This window comes from Aquarana catesbeiana, linkage group LG09 (genome assembly GCF_042186555.1).
Source record: "Aquarana catesbeiana isolate 2022-GZ linkage group LG09, ASM4218655v1, whole genome shotgun sequence".
NCBI classification, from domain to species: domain Eukaryota; kingdom Metazoa; phylum Chordata; class Amphibia; order Anura; family Ranidae; genus Aquarana; species Aquarana catesbeiana.
Window position 1 is genome coordinate 233,911,855 of NC_133332.1, and position 27,305 is coordinate 233,939,159.

At 43.7% G+C, this 27,305-nt stretch overlaps 2 protein-coding genes across 3 annotated transcripts in view; one reads left to right on the plus strand and one right to left on the minus strand.

The window, feature by feature from the left end:
- The window catches only part of TMEM141 (transmembrane protein 141), a 28,578-nt gene extending 11,075 nt beyond the window's left edge, over window positions 1-17,503 (minus strand). Inside the window, exons 1-3 of the mRNA XM_073599970.1 lie at window positions 17,349-17,503; window positions 13,648-13,714; window positions 11,391-11,474 (exon numbers count right to left, since the gene is read on the minus strand). Coding sequence (XP_073456071.1) covers window positions 11,391-11,474; window positions 13,648-13,714; window positions 17,349-17,402 — 205 coding nt within the window. The 5' untranslated portion in view covers window positions 17,403-17,503. The remainder of the gene's footprint in view (window positions 1-11,390; window positions 11,475-13,647; window positions 13,715-17,348) is intronic.
- TRAF2 (TNF receptor associated factor 2) overlaps window positions 14,243-27,305 on the plus strand; it is a 145,417-nt gene continuing 132,354 nt past the window's right edge. Inside the window, exon 1 of one of the 2 annotated variants that reach the window (XM_073599966.1) lies at window positions 14,243-14,263. The gene's annotated coding sequence lies outside the window, so the exon portion shown is untranslated. Of the gene's footprint in view, window positions 14,264-19,336; window positions 19,573-27,305 lie in introns of those variants that run through there. The other variant, XM_073599962.1, reaches the window with a different exon arrangement.

The window sequence follows — 27,305 nt, forward strand, 5'->3', positions numbered from 1 at the left end:
TTTTGCACCCTCCAGTTTTAGTAAATCAACCCCATTATGTTTTTGAATTTGAATGCAGTCATGTAGCCACTACACATATTTTAATGGCACAGCATCAATTAGCCCTGAAAAAAGAGGCAGCATAGGAGCCAATCAGATGTGCTTCAATGCACATGAGTGGACATAGAAAAGTCTGATTTACCAGCCACTGTGTTAAAGGGGTTGTAAACCCTCCTGTTTTTTCACCTTAATGTATCCTATGCATTAAGGTAAAAATAAAACCTTCTGTCATGCAACAGCCCCCAAGAGCCCTCGTTTTACTTACTTGAACCCGTGCTTTCTTGCCCCAGGGACGAGCACACCAGCTCTAGCCTGTGTCTCGTGTCCTGATTGGATAAATTGATAGCAGCGCAACCATTGGCTCCAGCTGCTGTCAATCAAATCCAATGACGTGGGCACCAGGGGGCAGGGCCGAGTCCTGCTGTCTGTGTCATGGGTGTCCTGAAGGAGAGCGCTTCTCCGACGGGGCACTCGAGAATAGGAGTAACCATGAGCACCGCAGAGGGACCCCAGAAGAGGAGGATCAGGACCACTCTATGCAAAACCAACTGCACAGAGGAGGTAAGTATGACGTGTGTGTGTGTGTGTGTGTGTGTGTATACACACACAGTATTGGGACGCCCGCCTTTACACACACAAACTTTAATGGCATCCCAGTCTTAGTCCATAGGGTTCAATATTATGTTGGCCCGCCCTTTGCAGCTATAAACAGCTTTAACTCTCCTGGGAAAGCTGTCCACAAGGTTTAGGAGTGTGTCTATGGGAATGTTTGACTATTCTTCCAGAAGAGCATTTGTGAGGTCAGGCACTGATTTTGGACGAGAAGGCCTGGCTCGCAGTCTCCGCTCTAATTCATCCCAAAGGTGTTCTATCAGGTTGAGGTCAGGATTCTGTGCAGGCCAGTCAAGTTCCTCCACCCCAAACTCGCTCATCCATGTCGTTATGGACCTTGCTTTGTGCACTGGTCCAAATAATTTGGTGAAGGGGGGATTATGATGTGGGGTTATTTTTCAGGGGTTGGGCTTGGCTCCTTCGTTCCAGTGAAGGGAACTCTTAAGGCGTTTAGAATACCAAGACATTTTGGACAATTTCATGCTCCCAACTTTGTGGGAACAGTTTGGGGATGGCCGTTTCCTGTTCCAACATGACTGCGCACCAGTGCACAAAGCAAGGTCCATAAAGACATTATCCTGAATAAGTAAAATGATTTACAATGTAGTCCCAAGAATGCCTAAAGTTCAACATTGTGCACCAAGCAGGTTGTCAATAAAATAAACCAGTTACTGTTATAAAGACCGAGCGCCTGTCAGAACACAATGACATCTATTCATTGGACTGAGTAGGAGTGTCTTGTGTTTCCTTTCAGATTTTTTGATTAGAAGGCAGGATTTCTACATTTCTGGTGAATAAACTGTTGAGTAATCCCTATACCGTACCTCCAATATACCATACTACACAGACAGTCTGCAGCTTCCTCTAAAAACCCCTCTAATGGACTATACAGTATATGAGCATCACCACATCAATGAGGTTCTGCCCATACCCTCTTGATCTCAACTGCAAGCCTGCCTAAACATCACCTTCTCTAGCTCCAGGTGACTGAAACATGTTAGCTTAAGGTGTATGTAAACCCAGAATCTACATTTCGGTATTTCTGGCATCGTTTGTCACTGTATACAGTCTTCAGAAACAAATAATTTTAGTGAATCTATTCTAAATGTACTTATCTATTGATCCTGCCAGTAAGAGCACTTTATATTAAAGGCTGACAACACTGGGCCATTGTCTTGCAATTAATAGCAGTATTGTCAGCTCTCCATGTCTATTCTTAACCCGGCCATAGATGGTTTGAATCTCAGCCAGTTCTGCAGGGACCAGTCGAGATTTGAACCATCTATGGGTGGGCTGAATGTACCAAAGTCCATCCATCGATCAACTTGGGTACAACCAGCATGTCGTATTTTCATCATGCAATTATTGCTAGTGGCTATAGCTGCTAGAAATAATCACTATGTTCTCCCAGCAGGGACGGCTACCCACGCCCTGCTGCTGGGAGCGGGGCCTCATACAGCCTACCTGATTGGGCCCCCCCCCTTACATACAGCCAACCTGACCAGGCCCCCTCCATCTCCACCCCAGCTGTGGGGGTGCTGAAGGCTCGGCAACCCTGGAGGTTAGAAAATAGGGGATTAGGGGGTTGGGGAGGGTGTTCTATGTTAGCTCACCTTCACATTTTTTTCTGTAAAGGTGAACTAACTCTTTAAATCAGCCTTAAAGTCACCTGCACCATTAACTATAGTAATTATTAGGAAATCTTTACGGGCTTGTTTGCACTAGCATAGCTCTCTGAAAAGCAATCCACATCCAGATTACTCTTTGACAGGAAGTGAGGAAGCATTATTTTGCCTCCACAGCACCTGTTTTAACCACTTAGGCCTCCTTCATACAGCTATTTAGCTGCATCCACTGGATTCCAGCTGCAAGAATCAGTGGATTCATGTTGCTGTGATGACAGGTGCAAGTGAACAGAGGCAGACGGTCAGTCTGCACAAACCAAGCTGTTTTTTTTTATTTTTTAAAGCCCGTGGTGTGTGAACACACTCCAAAAACTCCACCTGGTGCCAAAAAAAGTGCAAACATAAATGTGAGACACAAAACGTGCAACGGGTGAACACATAGTCCTCCAAAGGAGAAGGACCTTGACCTTGATCCCCTGGGGAGTTAGGCTACAGACGGGGACTGAGGTACCTCACTTGGTCCATCTGGTTGGAACCAGAGGGACCCCATTTTTTGGAGGGTCTGCCGAAACAGACCCACCCAAGTGGGGTTCACCCGAAGGGAGACCCCATGAGAAAGGGTGAACTGCACCAAATGGCCATGTCCACCCCCTCCCAAGACATTCAGGGCAGGCCCGAGGACCTACACCCTACCAGTCAAATGTGCAAAACGTGTACAACAAAAAAAAGACAAAAAAGTGACAAACAGGCAATAAATTAATAAAGTGGGGGAAGGAAGTGAGAAGAGGAAGTGAGCCCGGGTTCACACTATAATGTGCTGCGGACCACACAGGAGCGCTGTGCGTCCCTGTTCACCGTTTCAGGGACGAATCAGGGCCGATTCTATGCCTGAATTCGGCCCTGAAACGCAGCCAAAGACGCACAGCGTTTTTGTGCAGTGCGCACCGCAGCCGCCCCGGAGATATGTGAACCGGCTCCATAGGGAGCCAGTCACATTCTCCTGCTATGCGAATTAGAGGTGCGGAAACGCACCTCTAATTCGCATAGGTGTGAACCCGGGCTGAAAGGTGCCATTGTGTGAAACAATTGCTGGCCCTTCTGCCAGGAATAGAAAAGGCTCGGCTCAAGAGGCAGATGTGAAAAAAAGTGTGTAGTGGTGCAGTGACCTTGGTGCCATAATTCAAAGTGACCATCACTCACAGTGAAGTTACGGCACCCCTGGACTGCCACTCCAGGGGTACATACACCACTTCTTTCGGGCCCGGCCTTCAGCCAGACCAGTGCAGCCTCCATCCCTGCCAGATAGTGAGCCCTTCTGGTTTTCTCAGGGAGAATCGCATCCGGGTTCGGCTCCCACCAATACTAGTCTTACAAACCAAGCTGTTACCTGTGGTTAAGGGCAGGCGTCCAAGTCTGGATGCAAGCAGATGTGACCAGGCTCAGACACACGACACTAACTGCAGATATCGGCTTGGCATGAACAGCAATGGCTGCTGTCAGCCTGTCAACACTTTACACCGGCTGAGTTCAAACCACGATTTGCATGCACCTGTCATTCTAACTGCAAAAATCCGGTGGATGCAGAAAAACAGCATTGTGAAGGAGGCACTAAAAAACCCGCACTAGCAGTTGATTGGGTCGGGTTCAGCAGGTGGTACAGCAACTGTGGGGATAATTTTTGCTGTGTAGAAAGCATTGCAATCAAGGCATATGTACTCACCCTGTACAACCTTTGCAGCAAAAAGGGGGAGCTGTTGGTGGACAGTAAAAACACCGAGCGATATGTGTTTACCACCCCCCAAAACCAAGTGTAAATGTGGTCCAAAATAAATGATCTCGCTGTGCATTTGTGATCATTATCATCATGATGACCACACAGTAGAGGACCTGTACTATGTAATCATCATGATGATGGTCACAAAATCACAGTGAGATAGGTGCTGTGGTTGTGTATCTTCCATGGCTGCAGAGTGTTTGCGCTTGTATAGCTATTCTCTACAAGTGCAAAAACTCTGCAGCCATAGATGATACTCCCATGTGCTGTCTTACACTGGGTGCACCCGAATAGGGGAACCCTTAGCAGTAAATGTGCTTGAGTGTGATCTCTACAAGTCAGCAGTACCTGCTCCTGCTGCCTTTCAGATGTCGATCGCTAGCTGTGCAAAGTGTGCTCGGCCGCCACAATCAAACAAGCTTCAGAGATTCAGCTCCGGCTGCCTACAAGCCGAAATGTAACAGTTTCTACTCTCTGGGCCCCTCTGATGATATAATGGGGTCCAGGGAAATGTTAATTTTTACTTGACATTCTATGAGCCGGTCATCCATTGCCTGCACATGTACTATCAAGCTGTCTGGGCCCCCTTGTTAAATTGATGGGGCCCGGGCCCCTACAAAAGGTCTGGTGGTCCCCCCTATCAGCGGCCCTGGCTGGCAGAACACAATAGCTCCACAGGAGGGACTGACTGTGCTGATAGGGGAAATCAAACGTTTTTCTGTGTTGGAATCCGAGGTTGCAGAACAGAAAATCGCACCATCCATGGCCTGCTTTACAGTTGATTGTAGCATCACAACTGCCAGCTAAAGAGGTTTGCACTGCAGGATGACATCGCTACCACTGTGGCTTAGAATTTAGCCTGCAAAGGAAGTGTTGTTACTGGCCGGATCTCCAGTTAAAAAACTATGCAACAGATTCACAAAAAAAACAATATTTCTTTAGAAAACTGTAGACCTCCCATTCTCAACCAGGGTTCTTCCAGAGGCTGCTAGGGGTTCCTTGAGCTGTGGTTAAGTGACCTTCCATCTGATGGTGCCTGCATAGATCCAGGTCCATCACCATATGGCAGAACCAGTAGCATGACATCAGTGATCTTTAAAGCTATTTGTAAGGGTATCAGTCTGTTCACCACTGTTAGGGGGCATTCTTCCTACTCACCACCAACATAAGAGGCATTTTCCTAATGACTCCTAATTGACTAATCTTAGCAGGGGTTCCCTAAGACAAGACCATTATTTCAAGGGCTCCACTGGGGTAAAAAGTTTGAGAAAGGCTGCTGTAGACCGTGAAGCATTATGGCAATCAGTTTGAAAAATAGATTGAGGGCCAGTTCACACCATAGAAAGGCAGTCCGGATGCGTTCCAGTTGCTTTTTTGCATGCGCGTTTTTGATGTGTTCCAGGTGTGTTTTTGATGCAGTCCAGTGCTCCCCCCCTTTTTTAATGAGTACGAGTATGTTGCAGTGCATTTTTGGTGTGTTTAGGTGCGTTTTTCAGCGTTCCACTACAGTCTAGTGCAGAAAAAATGCAGCATGTTCTACTTTTTTTTCTGGAACTGGAACGCACTGGAACTGCAAGCACTGGTGTGAACTATGCCACTGGAAACCACATAACCTACTTTCCATGCATTTTTGATGCAGAAAAAAAACGCATGTGGTGTGAACTGGCCCTTACGGTTTACAAACACATTAAAGTGTAAAATCAGTCTGTATATGCAGTAAAGCATGCTTGTTATACTCACTGTGGAACCTAAGGGGTTAATCCTCTGCATTGTGTTAAAAGGCTGTTTGATCCTGTCTTCTCTGATCCTCCCCTTCTTCCACAGTCCCCAATCCATCTGCTGATAGTACAGAGCCCTAGGAGGTACTCTGCACATGCTCAGTTTGGTGTGTATTGCTAGAGTATGTTTTTTTTTTTTTTGGGAGTGCGCATGTGATCAGCACATGGCCAATCAGTCCAGACAGAGGGTCAGGGGTTATGCAGCTTCATAGGACAGTAAGAGAAAACTTCTCCTACAAGCTTTAACTAGTGCTTGGCCAAACACTGATAGAAGTCACAAGGCTGCTATATACTGCTGATCAGAAAGGGTATTTTGCAGTTTATAGTTACTAAAATAACTGCATTTCCATGTTCTGTGTGCTGTGGGAGACCAGATAGTGAATGCAAGATCCTGGGTTTAGTAACTTTTTAAAGTGTTATTAAACTCAAACAATTTGCAGCTTACCAATCATTATATATATAGTGGCTGCATTAATTTTCTATTTAGGCTTTTTCCCCCCTTTGTTTTTATCTGGGGATCTGGTCAGTAACACACCTCCTGTATTCTGTATTGGTGTGCCCCCACCCTGAATGAATGAGAATAGAGGGCACATTTGGACAGCAGCATTGCCAGACTGGGCAGAGGGGAGTATTAGATGTACTAGCAGATTTAAATACACTAACCCATTGAAGCCAAACTCCGGCTTACACTTTATAAGCAGTTACAGCAAACCATTTTTATTTTCCTTTTGGAAAAAGATTTTAAATAAATAAAAGTTGAAAACTGTAAGCGCCCCTCTCAGTAAAGCCTAAAATAGAAAACAAATACAGTAATCACATCTAAGAATTGGTAAGCTGCAATATAATAAATGTTTGTTTGGATTTTAGCTATTTTCAGCTACATGATGTTTATACACATATAGATTTGCTGTTTATGGATCAGTATTTTTTGGAGCCTTTCTCCGGTGTGTCGATTGGTCCCAACACGGTTTCAGCCCACACTCCCATTCTCAGTTCTTTAGCTTCCCCGTCCTCAGAGGCCAGGCACTGGACCTGGAGACTGAACGAGAACTTACTTGATGACCCTGTTGTACAGTCCCAGGTGACAAACACTATCACTCATTATTTCCCGGAGAACACACCAGATGAGGTGGGGATGGGCACTGTCTACGAAAGGCATAAAGCGGTGGTCAGAGGGGAGCTCATCTATCAAGGTGTCAGGGGAACTTGCAGTGGATATGTATAATCACCTTGGGCGGTTTCAGTCAGCGGAGCATAGACATAAGGATTGGGATACCCCTGGAAGTTGCCTCGGAGCTCAAATCCCCAGTCGGCTTCGGGAGCCTCGGCAGTGCACAGCTCCAAAATAGCTGTGGCGTTCCAGAAATATTATGCCCAGCTTTCTAATTTGCCTAATGCATTGCCTGGGGTCTCAGATTCCACAAAAACATCTTGCATCCTTAACTACTTGAATGCAGCCCAATTTCCTAAACTGAGTATACAGGTCTCATGTAATTTGGACACTCCTATCATTCTGGAGGCACTTGGATCGGTTGTTAAGTATCTACCCAAGGAGAAGAGCCCCGACCCTAATGGCTTCACGAATGCCAAAAGAAGCGAAGGATCATACCTTACTGCAGAACCATAGACCTATTTCCCTCCTGAATACGGATATTAAGATTATTTACAATACATTTGAAATACTGCCGATTTCTGTGCATTTGGCCCTGCCGCCCTGTGTACACAGTTGCAAAGCTCTTATTCTCTCTCTTGGTGCCAGAGCTCTGATGTATCTGAGTATTCGCCTTACTAATGACTATACACAGCTTTACTTGGCTGAATATGCCCCCCCCCCCGACAGCTGTCCGCACTGACCTTGCCAATTGAACGTGGATGGGCTGGCCAAACATCTTGAAAATGAACATTCTTCTGAGGGTCTTGTTTTATTTACAAATAATATCTATTTCTCTTCCTAGATTGTTTTTCTTGAGCCTCCAGTTTATTCATTTGTTCTGTTTGGAGAACTAAAAGACCACATCTGGCCTTTTCCATACTGAAACAGCCTTAATGGCTTGGGGGTATGGGCATCCCTAATGTCTGCTGGTATAATAAGGCCATATCTCTCCAAAGAATCTTAGATTGGCATCACCACGTGAAAACAAAGCTATGGGTCCCCCTAGAGAAATTATTAGCTGGGCATAATTTGTCTCATGCTCCATGGCTGAGTCTTGCCCAACAGGGCTTGGCAGGTCTCGTGTTCACTACTACTACCCATGCTTTACACTTGTGGGACGTCTTGAAAAGGCATTGACAATTTTCACCCCCAACTTCCCCAATCGCACGTCTTGCAGGCTTCCCCTGGTTTGAACCAGGAGAGCACCTCTCCTTTTTTAGGACATGGGCGGCAGATGGGGAGGTGGAATGTGGCAGGTTTTACCAAGAGTAGGGCTTACTCTTACCAGATACATTGAGGGGGCAATATGGGAGCTTCCCTATGAATACTTTTTTTTTTTTTTTTTTTAAAGATAACTTTGTAAAAGATAGCAAATACAAACTAGAGTGGAAAACGTTTGCATAAACAGGTAGCATAATAGTAGTCAAAATGTACATTAACTACTAAGCCATCACATAAAATACATTTTATAACTAGATCAGAGGATAAAATAGTAAAATAAAAATAAAAACAATAAAAAAAAGGGGGGGGGGATATTTAAAGTATACATGGTGAAACAGATATATTACAAAGTCAGGAAGTATCACACCCTTCAGGCGCTATAGTGTGCTCAGATTCTACCCAAAAGGATTCCCTATGGATAACTGGCGATCCACGCCGTGTGCGTCTATGGGCATACACAGCCCCCGGCTCAGGAAAGTGCACGTACGAGTGCCCGCTCAGCAGCTGGCTTGGTAAGGGTGCACTTAAAAGAAGAGGAGGAGCGGAGAGTGCCTGCTGGGGGCTCAGAAGAGGAGGTAAGAGACCGCTCTGTGTAATATCATTGCACAGAGCAGGTAAGTATATGTTTATTATTTTAATTTAAAAAAATAAGCTTTACAATCACTTTAATGTTAAAATTATTTATTACAGTATTTACCCTTTTTTCAGCTGTACTTTCTTTGTCTGAGCCAGGCATCTCAGCTTGGATTATAGGTTCAGCTTTCAACTGGAATCTGGCCTGTTATGTTATGTGCCTGTAAGCTAACAGCTTATGGCGCTCTTTTATATAACTCTGGTTTGTGCTCAAAAAATTCAGGGGAAAGTGTGTGAGGTCAGACATTTGATAAGTAAACAACTCAGACTTCAACTCAGGTGATCTCCGACCCCTGATGATCAATCAAGCTCAGGCAAAGTAGGTGAGGCTTAATTAAAGTGGTTGTAAAGCCTAAACTTTTTTACCTTAATGCATTCCTTGCATTAAGGTAAAAATTGTTTAGGTGTCAGTATCCCCCTTCACCCCCTATTTTACTTACCTGAGCCCTCATTCGATCCAGCGCCGTGCATGTCTGCAGCTCTTCTCTTCCCTCACTTCTGGGTCTCACTGGCTTTGCTGGGGCACAGAGAGCCATTGGCTCACAGTGCTGCCAATTAAAGCCAGTGACGAGAGAGCAAGGGGGGGCCTGAGTCCTGCTGTGTGTGTCAATGGACGCAGCAGCAGGGCTCAGGTGCAAGCAGCTTCCCATGGGGGCACTGGACAGAGGGGAGGGGCCAGGAGCGCCGCCTGTGGGGCACTCTGTGCAATGCACAGAGAAGGTAAGTATAGACCTGATTTGTTTTTTTTTTTGTTTTTTTAAATTTACCTTAAGCCCTGGTTCACATTGATGAGATTTGGCATGTCAAATCGGCAGCTATTGCCCCCAAATCGGTGCGACGCCGACTTTGCGATTCTCAAAAGTAGTTTCTGTACTACTTTGGGCAATTTCAATAAACATCTGTGTAGGAAACCGCACAGGATGTCTCTGAAATCGTTGGACTGACAAGCGGGAATGAAATTGTGCGAGTTCAGCTGAACTCGTACAATTTCAATCTTGCACCCAAGTGAACCAGGGCTTACAATCACTTTGACGATTAAACATACATATTTGGCTGCACAGACTGAACCTGGAGAGGAAGGGCGGTGGGGGCGGCATTTAGTGAAACTGACAGGCTGTATTTTTCTCAGCAATGCCAGCAATGCTCGCTTGTCCTCCTCTTGCTCCCACCAGGATTCAGATCCTGCAGAGAGGAGAATACAGCCCATCAGTTCCACTAAATGCCACCCCTCCTTTCTCTCCAGGTTCCTCTAACTTGTGTTGCCCGGCGCCCCATGTGCTCCCTTGGCCCCTACATCCACCTCCGTAGCACTGCCAAGTCCCCCTCCTCACCTCCCCCGCCAGCTGCTGCAGGGGATGTTTCAGGATGAGTTGGAGGTAAGGGGCTGGTAAATATATAATTCACCAGCCCATTCCTTTTCTGAATTAACAGAGTCAGTTATATGAATGAACACAGCCAGTGATCGGTACCTTAGATTGCATTTCCCATTCATTCTCTATCCAGTACAGCTGAGGCTGCAGAGAAATGGACTGGGGTATCTCTGTTCTCAGTCCCTTTCTCTGTCTCAAACGTGAGACATCAGGGATATGCTTAGACCCCTGATATTTCACCAAAGCCCCCTGACGGGGCTCCTAAAATAATTGCCCAAAAAAAAACAATATTGTAAAAATTCATTATAAAACTACTGACATTGTCCACTGCTCTGACACCAACCTCTCTGCCCGACTGTCACTGTCAACTGTTCTACTGACAACATCTGCTGCCCTACTGAAATCAACCTCTGTACCCTACTGTCACCATTCACGGTCTACTTACTCTGTCAACTGACACTGTCCACTGCTCTACTGACTGACATCATCTACAGGTCTTAAAAAAAAAAAAATAGATAAATAAAAAAGGCATCGAACCCCAGTAGGTCAGGTAGATCTCCATCTCTCAAAGGTTGCCTACCCCTGTACTACAGTATATTCCAGACTAAGCAGCAGCCAGCCTGTTCGGACATGTAAAAATTTGTTTGATCCAAGCTGGACCAAACAAATTTTTTAAAGTGTCAGGAAACTTTTAGGAACCAGCACCAATTTTAAGCAGAGAAAATGCACATAAAACTGTCTATTTGCTGGTTTTAGCAATTATTTTTTCAGACAAATTCATTATCCTCATGCAACCACTATACAAAACTTAAGCTGGGTATACATGGACAGTTTTTTTGTTCAACCAGCAGGTTGAAGGAAAAAAAAAAAACTGACAGATTCCTGCATCCACACAAAATGTGGATGGGGAATATCCCCAGCCGCGCTATTGTATTCTGACAGCAGGGACCCCCTTTTTTTTGAATGTATGCATTTCTAACAGTGTACTGTATGTGGTTTTCATTTGGTAAAGTCCATTCATTCCAAAACTCAAATGTTAAATGCAAAGCAAACTACTTTCGAAAAACATTCAAATGTTCTGAGAATTTTCATACAAATTTTTGTTAGAAATGTTACTGGTGTATACCCAGCTTAAGGTAAGGGAAGGGACTTGAACAAGTTTTCCATCTCTTGTTTTTGTCTTACCTACAGACACCAATATATTCCATTTCATAGGATATGGAAGTCTCCTCTTCAAAGCACTCTGGATTATCATTGCAGTGACAGTACCTGCAACACAGATAAGAATATAATATCATTTTTAATTATATAATATAATCTTATTGAGATATCACTGAAAGGTAAATGAGGAGCTGGACTGTCTATAATTGCAGCTATTGTTCAATGTTGTAAATATTTTCATAGGACAATTATAAAATGTAAACTAAAGGAAATGTTGTTGGCTATGGAAATAGAGAAGACCACTGAGACTCCATATACACTGCTTTTGTGGGGAAGACTGTGCACTTATCATTTCAGCTACAATATTAGCTACTACTGATATCTACTGGGACTGCTGCTTCTCTGATAATTGACAACATACTGTTTATTCAACAAGGTTTAGTGCATGCAGCATATGTAGTCTCTCAGAGAACACAGTGCAATCCGTAGGACCTGTCAAGGTGGACTTTAAGTTGTCAGCTGGCCATGTTGGACTTTAAAGTGAATCTGTCACTCAAAGCTTCCTTCAGCACTAATCTGTCACCAGTGTTGTGTAAATTCAGTGCAGAGGTGAGTATGCAGAGGAACAGTTTAGCCCAATTAGTGTCAATGCTTGTGTTTGGGTGTGGAAGGTTTGGTTTTAGGGTCTCACTTAAAGATATACTAAACCCACAGCAGTAAAATCAGTCTGTATATGCAGTAAAGCATGCTTGTTATACTCAACCTTCCTATGGAACCTAAGGAGTTAAGCCTCTGCATTGCGTAAAAATGCTGTTTGAGCCTGTCTTCTCTGATCCTCCCCTTCTACAGTCCCCAATTCATCTCCTGATAAAACAGAGCCCTAGGGGGTACTCTGCACATGCTCAGTTTGGTGTGTAATGCTAGAGAGTTTTTATTTTGGAGGGTGCAGGGGATCGGTACAGGGCCAATCAGCACTGTCCAGACAGAGGGTTAGTGGTCCTGCAGCCTCATAGGACAATCAGGGGAGAATGACAACTCCTCATACAAGCTTTAACCAGTGCTTGGCTGGACACTGATAGACGTCACAAAACTGCTATGTACTGCTGATAAGAAAAGTTATTTAGCAGTTTATATTTACTAAAATAATTGCATTTTCATGTTCTGTGTACTGTGGGAGTCCAGATATAGTGAATGCAGGGTCCAAAGTTTAGTAACACTTTAAGCTGGGCATACACTAATCAAAGTCCCTGCTGAATTGACTGAATTTTGATCAGTGTTTGATTGTCCCTGCTACACAGAAGTCAATCGTTCAATCGGCTTCTGCCAAAAAGACAAGTTGGAAAACTTTTTTTGTCGATTGGTGGCTGTAGCCGCTGAACAGAGTATTCTGACAGCAGCAGGTCCCACTTTCAGAATACAATGTCTTTGCAGGGATATTCCTCCATCCACCTTGTTTGTGTGGATGGAGGAATCCTGCTGGCTACACAAAAAAAAAAAAAAATGAATACCTGTCTATGGCCAGGTTTAGGGGTTAATATTACCCTTTTTTGCAAATTTAAAATAGTTGACTTTACAGCACTGTTTATGCTGCACATTTGGGGGGGGGGGGGGGGTTAGGAAGCAATAATAGAGAGCTACATCTGGCCCCTGTTGTGATAACTGTGCTGCTGTGCTGAAACCACTATGCGTCGCAGGAGGGTCAGTTGGAGACAGAAGAACAAGGAGGAAGACTTTTTTCCCCCACCATCCGACTTTCAAGTGGCATAGGAAAGAACAGAAGGAGATGGGGGATGCTTGGGAGGAATGGACAGCTCTGCACTGGACACAGTGGAATAAGGAGCCAGGGGACATTCAGGGGCATAGCTTAGGGGTGTGAAGTCTGCTCTCATGTCCCCAGGCTCTCCTATAGGAAGTGTCACATTATTGAGGTGGATGGAATTGGCAAAGTAAGCACAGCAGGATAGGATGGGAGTGGGAAAAAGGTGGGAAGGGCGAGACCATTAGTGGGGGGGGGGGGTGTTTTGCCAGATTGACTCACTGGCAAAATGAAACTCTGATTATTCATTACCATCAATAGAAAATGAAACTATGCTGACAAAACTAAACTCTAACTGACCTTCTTTATTAAGAATGTAAAGCAATATGACCGCCAGATTAACAGAAGGAAACCGTGAGTCAGTAAACTATTATTTTAATAGCTACAGGGACAATCCATCTTGATCATTTTATCCGGGAAGAATCCATTTCAATTGCAGGAAGGCTTGATAAGTCATGTTAGTACCTGTGATAAAAGTGACCACCCCCTTCATGAAGGCTTGTGACTGACATGATGCATATCCTGATAAACCCTGCAAGAAATAAAGTGATAGTAAGCATATCAGTGACTTTCAATGTGCTGCAAAGTAAGTCACTAAGTGGTGTTCTCATGCTTTTCAAATGCCTAATTCCAGACATATTGTCTTTATTTTTGTAGTTTTGATTGAGTTCAGATATTTCAGGTTTTTATTTCTGTTTATTGCCCCCTAGGGGGAAATGTCCCTTTTTTTCTGATCCCTGTGACACTCATACATGAAATGGAGAATACAGCTATTACCAGAAGAGAAATAAAAACAGTCTCAAATGTTTTAACTACGGGAACTACAAAAAAAAAAAAAAAAAAAAAACACAACTTGCAGTGAACTGCAGTTACTGACTTTAAAAAATCAGGTACTTACCAGTCCATGAAATCCAACGCTGTCTTCCTGTAGCTGATTCTTCTCATGGTTGGGTGTCCTGTCCATGGAACTGTCATCTTGGATTTAGGAGCTAGCTGTGATTTCCTGATTCATCAAAGCTAGCTCCCCACTGCAAGTGCACACGACCATGTGAAAAAGAAGGGTTCTCGAGTCTGGAGTAAGGTAAATATTACTACTTTTTTCTTATCCCCTAAAATTATTGATCACTCAGTTTTTGCAGCGCAGGGGGCAAGTGCTTATCTTGTGAATGGGCCCGACTACATTACATTCTTCTGTTTCAAAATAAAAACCTTCCCCCGAGATCTTGGGGGGGGGGGGGGGGAGTGTTTTTTTGTTAACCAGAAAAATGTAGCGTCTTATGGTGCAGGATGAGCAGCGTGACGTCATGTGCTTCTTCATGCACATTGGTAGTATGAAAACATTATGAGTAAATACATAATTATACTATAATTAATTATACTATACAATATGGAGGTACTTTGGAGAATGGGGTTTTTTTCCCCAGTTAATTTGACCTATTTTTTTTTTTTTTTTTTTAACAAGAAAAATCTACCTCCTATTTACTTAATTTTAATTCCTCTTCCTTGACAGGGTCAGATCATATAGACATTCTTTCCAACATACTACAATACTCATTCGATCCGCTTGCATGCTCCAGAACAGTGGATGAATCCAGGAAATGCATAGAGATACTATATGCCGTGTTTTTGCTCATTATGTTTTACTTGACTGATTTTACTATATGTATTATGTGATAATTACTGCCAGCAATTACCGTATTTATCGGCGTATAACACGCACCCCAAGTTTAGGAGGGAATTTTAAGGAAAAAAAACGAGAGACGAGATTGCTGGCAGTGTATCTCGGCTCCGACGAATCCCTGTAGTCTTGGCGCCATATTTGAATCTACCCACGGCTGTGTATGTCGGCGGCGATCGCGGCAATTGCTGCGATCGCTCCGATCACACAAAATCGGCGGGGATCGGCCTATAACACGCACCCACGATTTTCCCCTGATTTTCAGGGGAAAAAAAGTGCGTGTTATATGCCGATAAATACGGTATGTGGCAATGTGCCATTATTGTATGTATATCTATGTAAATTAACTGTATTGGATATTTATGCCTACTCATGATTACCATCATGTAACATAACCGATTTCCAATAAATTTGAACTTTTACACCTGCATGCTTCATCTAAAGTCCCAATTCTCTGTCCCCTTTTCTCCTTTAGATAGGAATGGTGGCAATTGACTTTTCCAGGTCACCGCCTCACTTAAAGTCCCAATGCTCTCCTTTTCCTTTTTTATTCCGATGGACCAGCAAGTGTAAACAGACTTGTGTCCATTTACCCCTGCCTAGCTCCAATCTGGTCCACTAAAAAGAAACTGAAGGGGACTTGTCGTCCTCCATCTGGCTGGATTGAAGAGAAGTTGGGTGTAAATTGACAGTGAAGTCCATTTACACCTGTCTGCCTATACAGTGCAGTGAACTTTGTCCATGTCCGTTGTGCATAAACGGAGCGAACACAAACTTCCCATCCCCCTGCTCTGCTCAGCAGGGGGATCAGCAGACAGGAAGCTGGTCCCATTGGATAGCGATCTGTAGCCCAAACTGAGAGCAGTCTGTCACAACTCAGTCTTTGTGCTGAGGGTACACTCAGTGAGCGCGCTCTCAGCACAACAGCCGAAAAGTGATGCATATGTGTGGTGTGTGGGTGCTGAATGCCACCCTTCTGTTGCTGCACATATGTGTTGGGTGGTTGGAAAGGGGTTAAACTGATGACAGATCCTCTGTGAACCCTGAGCCTCGTGACTCAGAATTCCAACAACAGTTCCTCATTCCTCTGTAATTCCCCAATCTAGATGAGTGAATGTACTGATATGTGGAGGTCACATTCCAAAATCTATGCTCAGCAACAGGAATGTGTTCAACCCCACACCACGGACTACATGTCCCAGCATACCCACCCAGCCCCTCATCACAAAGTACTACCATCACCCCCCCCCCCCCCCCGCCGCTGGAAATGCTGCTCACACTTTGAGGACTCACCCTAAAATTATTGCTTTCACACACACACTTTTCATAACTATTTTATAGTGGGGTTTTTATTTTTGCTTTGACTTTACTTGACAAAAGTATGATTTTTTTTTTTTTTTTTTTTTTTTTGCTGTTACCTGTATACAGTGGGGCAAAAAAGTATTTAGTCAGCCACCAATTGTGCAAGTTCTCCCACTTAAAAAGATGAGAGAGGCCTGTAATTGTCATCATAGGTATACCTCAACTATGAGAGACAGAATGTGGAAACAAATCCAATCACATGGTCTGATTTTTGAAAGAATTTATTTGCAAATTATGGCGGAAAATAAGTATTTGGTCAATATCAACTTTTCTCACAGCGCGGCCAAAGTTTTCACACTCAGCTCCGAGACACACAGCGGGAGATGCCCGCAGACTGTGTAATCCAGGCACTGACTACAGTAAGGGTGTGATTATGGGCATGGCGAGACAGCATTATGGGCACGGTGAGGCTGCAATTATGGGCACGGTGAGGCTGCGATTATGGGCACGGTGAGGCTGCATTATAGCCATGGTAAGGCTGCGATTATGTAGTATATAGTGGAGGAGGGAGTGCCCACAAAGCGGCCCCAGGGCAGGCAGCCTACCGATCAAAAAAATTGATCAAAAAAATTAACGATTAATCGAGGAATTAATCATTAATTTCCCCAGCCCTAATTTATATATATATATATATATATATATATATATATATATATATATATATATACACATATACACATACACTTTTAATAACTATTTTATAGTGGGTTTTTTATTTTTGCTTTGACTTTACTTGACAAAAGTATATATGATTTTTTTTTTTTGCTTTTACTTGTATACACTTAAAAAAAAAAAAATATATATATATATATATATATATATACATACATACACACACACACACATACATACATACATTCTAATTCTTCCCTGTTTTCTACATTGTAATTGTGAGTTTGATTATGTATCTGAAGCTGTTCCTCAGTGTAGTGCATGCTGGGACTGGTAGTTCCTCAGTGTGGTGCATGCTGGGACTGGTAGTTCCTCAGTGTGGTGCATGCTGGGACTGGTAGTTCCTCAGTGTGGTGCATGCTGGGACTGGTAGTTCCTCAGTGCTCTGCTCCCTGTACTCTGTGCTGATAAATCTGGCATACATGGCCTCAGACAGCCCATCCACACCACACACCGGGTGCCTGGCCGCCACCTCATCGTCCACCCTGGATAAGCCTAGGTTCACCATCCAGCTGATCTCCGTCCCCGTAGAATCCAATCTCTCCTTCTGCTGCCCGAGCAAGGACTGAACACTTCCGTGTTTTGCGTTCAGAATCAGAGCAGCGCCACCTACAGGCCAGGGATTCAGGAGGAAACCAAGCTTACTATATATACCATATAATCAGCTCATATTTTTTGCTCGCTGTCCCAGGAACACCAGAGAAGGCTGTTCACTTTACAAGTGAATTATCCCCAGAGCTTAAGGAATGTGGTGAAATTTCACTTTGCAAAGAATACCTGATCGGGGACAAGGAAAATATTAAAAACTGCATTTTTGCTTGTATATGATCGCATAATAGAAGTCAGCAGAGCTTCACCTCATCCATTAAGTGCTGGGAAAATTCTCTAGCAAAGCAATCTATTTGCCTTTAGTAAATCAACCCCTGTGCATGGGTGTCCGCAGGTAGGGGCAAGGGGGGTCAAGTGTGCGAATCGGCAAGGTGTCTGCACACAGAGACGGGTGTCCGTCCGTTAGCAGTCCTTGCAGGCATGGCGGATATAGCTCCCAACTGTCCCTGATTTCAAGGGACTGTCCCTGATTTAGAGCAATGTCCCTCTGTCCTCCTCATTTGTCCATCATTTTAGTCTGATCTTTATGGTTGTATATAATATGCATTTTTTATCTTTTAAAACGTGTTCCCCAGCGCTAAACCTTTCATCTAAATTCTAAATTGCTGCATTTGTAAATTTTAAAAGCCAATATAATGGAATAGTAGTGGTTAACCGCATCCCGACCGCCTCACGCAGATATACTGCGGCAGAAGGGCACATACAGGCAGATTAACGTACCTGTACATTGCCCTTTAAGAGGCGGCTCGCGGGTACGCGCCCGCCGGGAGCTCCGTGACCGCAATCACGGGTCCCGCGGGGATACCCGCGATCGTCTTATGGTGAGGAAGAATGGGGAGCTGCTAATGTAAACAACCATCTCCCCGTTCTGCCTAGACAGTGTCAATGATCTCTGCTCCCTATGATCAGGAGCTGCGATCAGTGTAGTGTAACACACAGCCCCTCCCCCCCACAGTTAGAAACACTCCCTAGGATACACTTAACCCCTACAGCACCACCTAGTGGTTAACCCCTTCACTACCAGTGACATTTTTACAGTAATGCAATTTTTTTAGCATTGATTGCTGTATTAATTCCAATGGTCCCAAAAATGTGTCAAAATTGTCCGATGCGTCCGCCATAATGTCGCAGTCACGATAAAAATTGCTGATCGCCGCCATTACTAGTAAAAAAAAAAAATTTATCAATAAAAATGCCATAAAACTATCCCCTATTTTGTAGACGCTATAACTTTTGCACAAACCAATCAATAAACGCTTATTGCGATTTTTTTTTTTCTTTACCAAAAATATGTAGAAGAATACATATCGACCTAAACTGAGGAAAAAAAATGTTTTTAAATATTTTTTGGGGATATTTATTATAGCAAAAAGTAAAAAATAATGCGTTTTTTTTCAAAATTGATGCTATTTTTTGGTTTATAGCGCAAAAAATAAAAACCGCAGAGGGGATCAAATACCACCAAAAGAAAGCTCTATTTGTGGGGAAAAAAAGGACGTCGCACAACCGTGCAATTGTCAATTAAAGCGACGCAGTGCCGAATCGCAAAAGTGCTTTGATCAGGAAGGGAGTAAATTCTTCCGGGGCTGAAGTGGTTAAAAAAAAAGCCCTTGTGGATTTATTTAACCTTTTTTTTTTTTTTTTTGGTTAATTCTCCTTTAAGGGGGAGTGTCCTATGCCTACATACATTTGCTAGTAGGTGTCCCTCATTACAATTTCAAAATGTTGGGATGCATGACAGCGGGGAGGAGAGGGGGCGCCAGATTGCGATCTGCACTATGCTCATAATACTCAGGAGAAGATCTTCAGCAACTTGCCCCGCTGTCACACTACCCCATACACTGACCTCAGGCTGTACTTACCTCCTTCTCTGTAACTGCAGCCTTAGTAGACAGGAGAAGGACGATCCTCCCAGGTTTGGCTGCTATCCATGTCAGAGCAGTAGTGAGGGTGGATGGAACAGGAAGATAAAGTTCACTCTGCAGCCACTGTCCAGCCCAACAGTCACGAGAACTCACCCCAGGCCAGCGAAGAAGTTCCTGAATCCAGCCATGGAAGCTGCCATTAAGGTGAAGTGCTAAATTATATTTATAGAACAAGCTGGGTTAGTGTCAGCTTGTTCTGTGTCATGATCTGTCTGTAATCAGTGCTTGCCGATTATTGTTTAATTATCAGTATCCAGCAACTGATAAGACCCCAGACCAGGACAATTATACTACTTTACCAGGCTCATTACAAATCTGTAATGGACATTTTTAAGGCTATATGTTTTGATTGCAAAGGAGGTGAGCGGCTGCAAGAATTCATTTCTGACCAAGCATGTGATCAGTTACATATTCTTTAAGGTCAGTTACAAATGTCTAAAAATCTGTCCATATCTCCCAACTGTCCCTGATTTAGAGGGACTGTCCCTGATTTAGAGCAATGTCCCTCTTTCCTCCTCATTTGTCTGTCATTTTGGTCTGATCTATATAGATGTATATAAAATGCATTTTTTATCTATCAAAAAGTGTTTTCCAGTGCTAAACCTTTCATCTGATTTCTAAATTGCTGTATTTGTAAATTCCAAAAGCCAATATAAAGGAATATTAGTGGTAAAAAAAGCACTTGTGGGTTTAACCAATCTTGTTTTTTTTTTGTACAATTCTCCTTTAAGGGGGCATGGCAAGGGGTGTGTCCTATGCCTGCATACTTTTGCTGATAGGTGTCCCTCATTCCCATCTCAAAAAGTTGGGAGGTATGATCTTTCTCTCACTCAGTATAAATCATTTTGGGCATTCTGTATGTAGCTGTTAATATTTTACAAGAAATCTGTATTTTAGGCTAACTAAAGACACCTAAAATTTAGCGCAGTTTGGCATCTTCGCCCTTGTCACCAGATAACTTTGTCCCGGTACTGGCAGCGCTGCAAGGTCAGTGTCACTGGGCACAATAGTAGACAGTAGCATTTGTATGGCCACAATAGGAGTTATACAGTATGGACAGAATATCATCTTTATGCTTTTGTGCACATGTAACTACTATTGTGCCTATATAGATGCTGCTGCACCCATATAGAGGCACGCCAGCATCTATATGGGCACAACAGAATAAAGATGATATTCTGTCCATATAGATTTTAAAATCTCCACTGGCTTAAGCCAATGCTGCACCATGTAGGTGTAGTTTTTATTTTATTGATTGCCTAATTGTATGTTTATTTATACCTTCACTTGCTGTGCTCGCTCGCAGCATGTTTTGCATGTGGCTTAGATCTCCACGGCAAAACCAGGTACACTCTCTCCCCCAAAAAGTGCCAAATGTGGCAGTGGAAGGGGGGAGGGTGCAGACAATTGGAGCTTCCCCTTTTGGGTGGAGCTCTGCTTTAACCCTGCTTCAAGCCACCAATAGGGAAGGTAGATTGAAAGTAGAATTCCAGCTTGCGCTAGCCCTAAAAACTGCCCCCTGCCCACTTACCCCTAACACCTATGCGAACTAACCTATTTTCAGACTGTTCCAATCTGGTCATGTTATCTCACCTGCGTGATCCAGCAGCGTATGCAGGGGAGAGGAGGGAGCACCAATAACAACTGTGACATGGGAACCTATGGGTGACATCACCTCATCAGGCTTTATCAGCCGTCGCCAAGCGCTTTCTCCCCTGCAGCCGCTGTTGACTGACACAGGTAAGATCACACGACCAGACCTTAAAATGATGCCACCCACTGAAAAAAGTTCTGCGGACGCCGATGCCCCTGTGTGTCATGCTTGTGCCATTTACTGTTACACAGCCCATTGAAATGAATGCATGCCTGCCTGTATGCCTGATGTTGCATGTTAGTCCTCATTCACATGGGCGATGAGGCCTGTATACCGTGAATAGGACATTTTTTGCAGCGTCTCAACTTTCAGGTGCTGCGTGCATTCAGCCCTTTGAAGTCTGTTAGGACACAGCCGCAGGTCCTACTGTGACAGGTGCAGGTGAGCAGCCCCCCAAATGCAGACAGTGTGAATACACCTGCACTCCTGTCCTATCAGGACCAGCGGCTGTATCCGCACAGCTCCTGCATTCTAACAGACTTCAAAGAACTGAATGGACGCAGCATCTGGAAGTTGATATGCTGCAAAAAACCCATTCGCAGTTTACAGGCCTCATATAGCCTAAGCTCACACTGATGCGATGTGGGAACCAGCGCGATTATGTCACTGGTTCCCGCATCGCATCTCTCCCACAGGCAGTTCACACAGCCTTCTGCGAACCACTGCGGGTGTCAATACAATGTTAATGATACCCCCAGATCGGTTCACAGATCTCAGTGCGAACTGTGAACTCGCTCAGGAATTGGATCGCATAGGTGAGAACACTCATGCGATCTGATTTCAGGGTGGGGGAAAAAAAAAAAGTCCCTCCACTGCCTGTTTCCCTTAATTAGAATGGCGGCGCCTGCACCCGATCTGATAGACGGATCAGCCTCGGGGGGGGGGGGGGGGCGACATCGCGGGCTCCCTGGACAGGTAAGTGTCCTTATTAAAAGTCAGCAGCTACAGTGTTTGTAGCTGCTGACTTAAAATAAAAAAAAAAAAATTGCGAGTGGAACGCCGCTTTAAGTCCAGTTTATTTTCCAGTGGGCGAACATTAGAGAGTATAATGCCTCGTATACACGGTCTAATTTTCCGACGGAAAATGTGTGATAGGACCTTGTTGTCGGAAATTCCGACCGTGTGTAGGCTCCATCACACATTTTCCATCGGATATTCCGACACACAAAGTTTGAGAGCAGGCTATAAAATTTTCCGACAACAAGATCCGTTGTCGGAATTTCCGATCGTGTGTACACAAATGCGACGCACAAAGTGCCACGTATGCTCAGAATAAATAAAGAGATGAAAGCTATTGGCTACTGCCCCGTTTATAGTCCCGACGTACGTGTTTTACTTCACCGCGTTCAGAACGATCGGATTTTCCGACAATTTTGTGTGACCATGTGTATGCAAAACAAGTTTGAGCCAACATCCGTTGGAAAAAATCCTAGGATTTTGTTGTCGGAATGTCCGATCAATGTCCGATCGTGTGTACGGGGCATAAGTGTTGGAAGAGCCGGCCTTGTGCGGTTAGCCCTTAGCCTAGCACGTATACCTCCACGTTTCTGCCTTCTCACACACCGCTTGCGTTGCTGCCTTGGGTAGCTTCAGTAGGCGAAACCGCGGTCTTGGGGTCAGATTTCAGCAAACAGAGGTCTCGTAGCTTCTCGATGGCTTCCGGTGAAAGTCGATGTTTGTGTATACTGCCTATATCCAAAAGACTTTGGCAATCGTAGTTATGTTTTAAAGTAGTTTCCAGATTTTCTTGTTAAAAAAAAAAAAAAAAAAAGTAGTTTCCAGATGACTTTGTGGTAAAGTAAGACTATTTGAAGACAAAGGGACAACATTAAAAGACATAAAAGCTCAGTTTTTCGGACCCGGGGTAACCGCTCCGTCTAACAGCGCCACCATCTGTAGCTGGAGGTGATACACACACTGCAGAGACACGGACTGGACTAGATACGAAATATCCGGAGATTCATTTCCTTTTAAAACAGCTTGGTCACTTCCTATGAGACGCGAGGCAGGCTACTCCTCCATACTGCGCGTTCGGATTCCACGTGTCCAGTGAAAAACAAAAAAAATGACTTGGATATATTCTCAACCATATCCGATTCGAAGGTAAGCTCTGAATAAGTCACTGAAATGCTTATTGCTATTAGGAAATAAATGAATTGCTTAGTTTACTAAGACTTGAGCAACTCGTTATTACAAAACCGCGGGAGGCTGGGAACGATTTCAACTGTATGTTCCATTAAAGAGCCCTATCCACTTTGCTCTGTATAAAAATCTTTGCTGTGCAGTTCCCATTTTTACAGTTATCTTAAAAGAATGAATCCTCCTTAATATGATAATTTAGTGTTTGATAGGTGATGGAGACATACTCGGTGGGAAAAAAAAAAATATATTCTAGCATATACAATTACTACACAAGCCATGTTATAATGTAATGTTATTAATCTGCAGCTGCTGTAATTTTCTGTAAAATTCGGTCAAAATTCAATATAATATGGCAACCTGGAGGTGTTCTGAAATCCTTTGGTATACGGAATACCCCCAGAAATTGAATTTCCTGCTTGTGTGATTGGCTCACTGATTTCCCCAGAAGACATAAGCTGGCCATACACTAATACAGTCATATGGAAAACTTTTTTTTACATTCGATGACTGCACGAATGTCATTAGAAAGGACTTCAAATTTTCATTTGCTTTCAACATTTGATTTTGAAACAAAAATGACATTCACTGTTAGAAATTCAAAGTCCTTCAGAGTCCTGTGCAATAAACGGCGACTCCTGCGCACATTCGCAGGAGTGATGTAATCGCGGCTCTGGACACTCACAAAGCCGGAGTCCGTGAACCTGGAAGGAAGACCGTGTAAAGATGGGAGAGGCTTCAGTGGTGACAGCACGCTGCTGGAAGGGTTTGTTTTCAGGTAAGTTTCACATAATGTGCTAGTATGCAATGCATACTAGCACATTATGGCATTGCCTTTCCTCAACCCAGCAGTTCACTATCGTTTTAAGATCCCAATCAAATTTTAGGCACCCTGTGCAGGGATCTTCACAAATTATGTTTACGATCTTCAAGATTGTTCAAATTAAAGTGGTTTTAGGGGGTGACGCTTTTTCTTAATCCTAATGCATCCTCTGTATTAACGTAAAAAAAAAAGAAAAAACCTTCTGAGTTCAGCTACCCCCCGCCAGCCCCCTCACTTACCTGAGCTCGATCTCAATCCAGTGCTGTGCACAAGAGCGGTGGCTCTCTTGGCTCTCCCCCCTCCTCCAAGGCTCAGAGCCATTGGCTCCTGCCGCTGTCAGTCAAGTCAGCGAGGCTTGAAAAAAATTGAAATTCAATGTGTAAATAAATATATGATTTTACATTTTGATCACAGATCCACCCGAGGAGAGCGATTTTTGAGCATTTTTATTTTTAATGTTTTTGAGCATTTTTGCATGCATATATGCGCATTTTAAAAGCATATTCCAAACATTTTACATGTATAGTCAAGCTCCAGGCATTTTCGTTTTAGCCAATAGAAAGCAATAGGGGGAGGCGGCCAGTTCTTACAGATTAAAAAATGCCATTGAAGGGTAAAGATCCAAAAACGACCAAATATAACTCAACAGTAGCTTTTGAAGCATTAGGCATCAAGTGTCAGAGAGTCGTGTGCTGACTAGCTTTGTGTATAAATTCTGTAGTTTGCACATTTTATACTCAAATGCATGTGTATGGGTACCAGAGCTGCATTTGGCCTTCATTTTGGTTGTAACACAGCTGAATCTCCATGGGACAAGCTGGATACAAACAACTGCAGACTTCTAATGAACCAGGTGGGATCCCCCCTTGTTCTGGGACGACGTCATATGATGTTGCTCCAGACACAGAGCGGCCCCGATCTTGGTAAAGAGCCAATGACATGGCTCAGTCTTTACCCATGTGATCGGCTGTGTCCAATCACAGCCAATCACATGTAAACACGGAAGTGCCGGTAATCGGCTCTCCTCACCTCACACTGACAAAGTGTAAGGAGAAGAGGGCTGATCAGCGGCATCTCCTTGCAGGGGAGACCTGTACAGGTAATCAGGGCACTGATCATCAGTGCAGCCCCAGCAGTGATGCCAGTCAGTAACCATCTGTGATGTCAATCTGTGCCCATCAGTGATACCAATTTGTGCTCATCAGTGATGTCTGTCAGTGCCTGCCCATCAGTGCCACCTATCTGTGCCCATCAGTGCAGGATATTAGTGTCTCCTCATCAGTGCCCATAAGTGCCACCTCATCAATGCCCATCAGTGCAGCCTATCAGTACCCATCAGTAAAGGAGAAAAATTACTTATTTACAAAATTTTCTGACAGACACTAAGAAAAACTTTTTTTTTCCTTGTTTTTAGCAAAAAAAATTAAACCCAGCGTTGATTAAATACCACCAAAAGAAAGCTGTATTTGTGTGAAAAAAATATAAAAATTTGAGTATAGCGTTGCATGACCGCGCAGTTGTCATTCAAAACGTGACAGCGCTGAAAGCTAAAAACTGGCCTGGGCAGGAAGGGGATGAAAGTGCCCGGTATTGAAGCAGTTAAAGAACACTACAAGGGCAAGGCAAATATAGGGGAAATAGTCTATCTACATGAGCCCTTTACCCCTTTATATGTACTCCACTCTGCTTTTTTAAAATATAATTTTACCATCAATTTTGGTATGACCTTGCATCAGATATTAAGGGAAACTCTTTATTCCATCAACACACGAGTGGTGCTAATATATTCACCAAGACTCATACAATGGAAGAGTGAAAAACTGGATTAGGAGTTCCATACTTGGACACACAGTGACAACAAGCAGTATACAGTTCCTTCAAATATTCACATTACTCAGCACCAGGGTTGGCGTTCGAAATCATGGGGCCCTGTACAGTCTACCTGACAGGGCCTCTTCACCCCCCCCCCCAAATCACAATTTACAATTTCTGTATTTTTTTCAATTTCATCAGGGGTCTAAACAGGCCTCTGACATCTCTCCTTTGAGTCCGAGAAAGGAATCGAGGACACAGATTTTCATTTCCATTCTCAGTAGCCTCAGTTGCACTGAAGATGAATGAACAGTAGACAGAGGCTCCTGGTAATTCATAAACTGAAGCATAGTAAACATAGTTTACTATGCTTAGTTATCAATGGACACAGGAGCGATTGGTAGCAATCACTCACTGTGTCCAATTCGGAAAAAGAAGGGGCCGGTAAATAACATATTTACCGGCCCCTTCCCCCACTCTCCATCCACCTGCGTACCCACAGTAGCTGGCGGGGGAAGAAAGTCAGCAGCTCTGCTGGGGGTCCTGGAGAGTCAATTTATAAATAAGCCCCAGAATTTGTTCTGGGAAGGAAATACGTTATTTTTTTCTTCTAGTTTCTGCTAATTTTTTTTACGGCAGTTACATGTTTTTCCCAGAAAGGAACCTAACATGTTTCAAGAATTAAAAATTGCAGGAAATGACTCACAAAGATGGAATTGAGGCGTAATGCCGAAAACTTTATTTTTGGTATTAGGGGAAGTGTCGCCCTCTGCTGATTTCTGTCCTGCTTAACGCGTTTCCGTCTCCTCTCACACCGCTTGCGTCGCTGCCTTGTGCGGGCAGCTTCAGTAGGCGAAACCGCGGTCTCAGGGTCAGGTTTCAGCAAACAGAGGTCTCGTTGCTTCTCGATAGTGAAAGTCGATGTTTGTGTATACTGCCTATATCCAAAGGACTTTGGCAATCGTAGTTATGTTTTAAAGTAGTTTCCAGATTTTCTTGTTAAAAAAAAAAGTAGTTTCCAGATGACTTTGTGGTAAGGTAAGACTATTTGAAGATAAAGAGACAACATTAAAAGACATAAAAGCTCCGTTTTTCGGACCCGGGGTAACCGCTCCGTCTAACAGCGCCACCATCTGTAGCTGGAGGTGATACACACACACTGCAGAGACACGGACTGGACTAGATACGAAATATCCGGAGATTCATTTCCTTTTAAAACAGCTTGGTCACTTCCTATGAGACGCGAGGCAGGCTACTCCTCCATACTGCGCGTTCGGATTCCACGTGTCCAGTGAAAAACAAAAAAAATTACTTGGATATATTCTCAACCATATCCGATTCGAAGATAAGCTCTGAATAAGTCACTGAAATGCTTATTGCTATTAGGAAATAAATGAATTGCTTAGTTTACTAAGACTTGAGCAACTCGTTATTACAAAACCGCGGGAG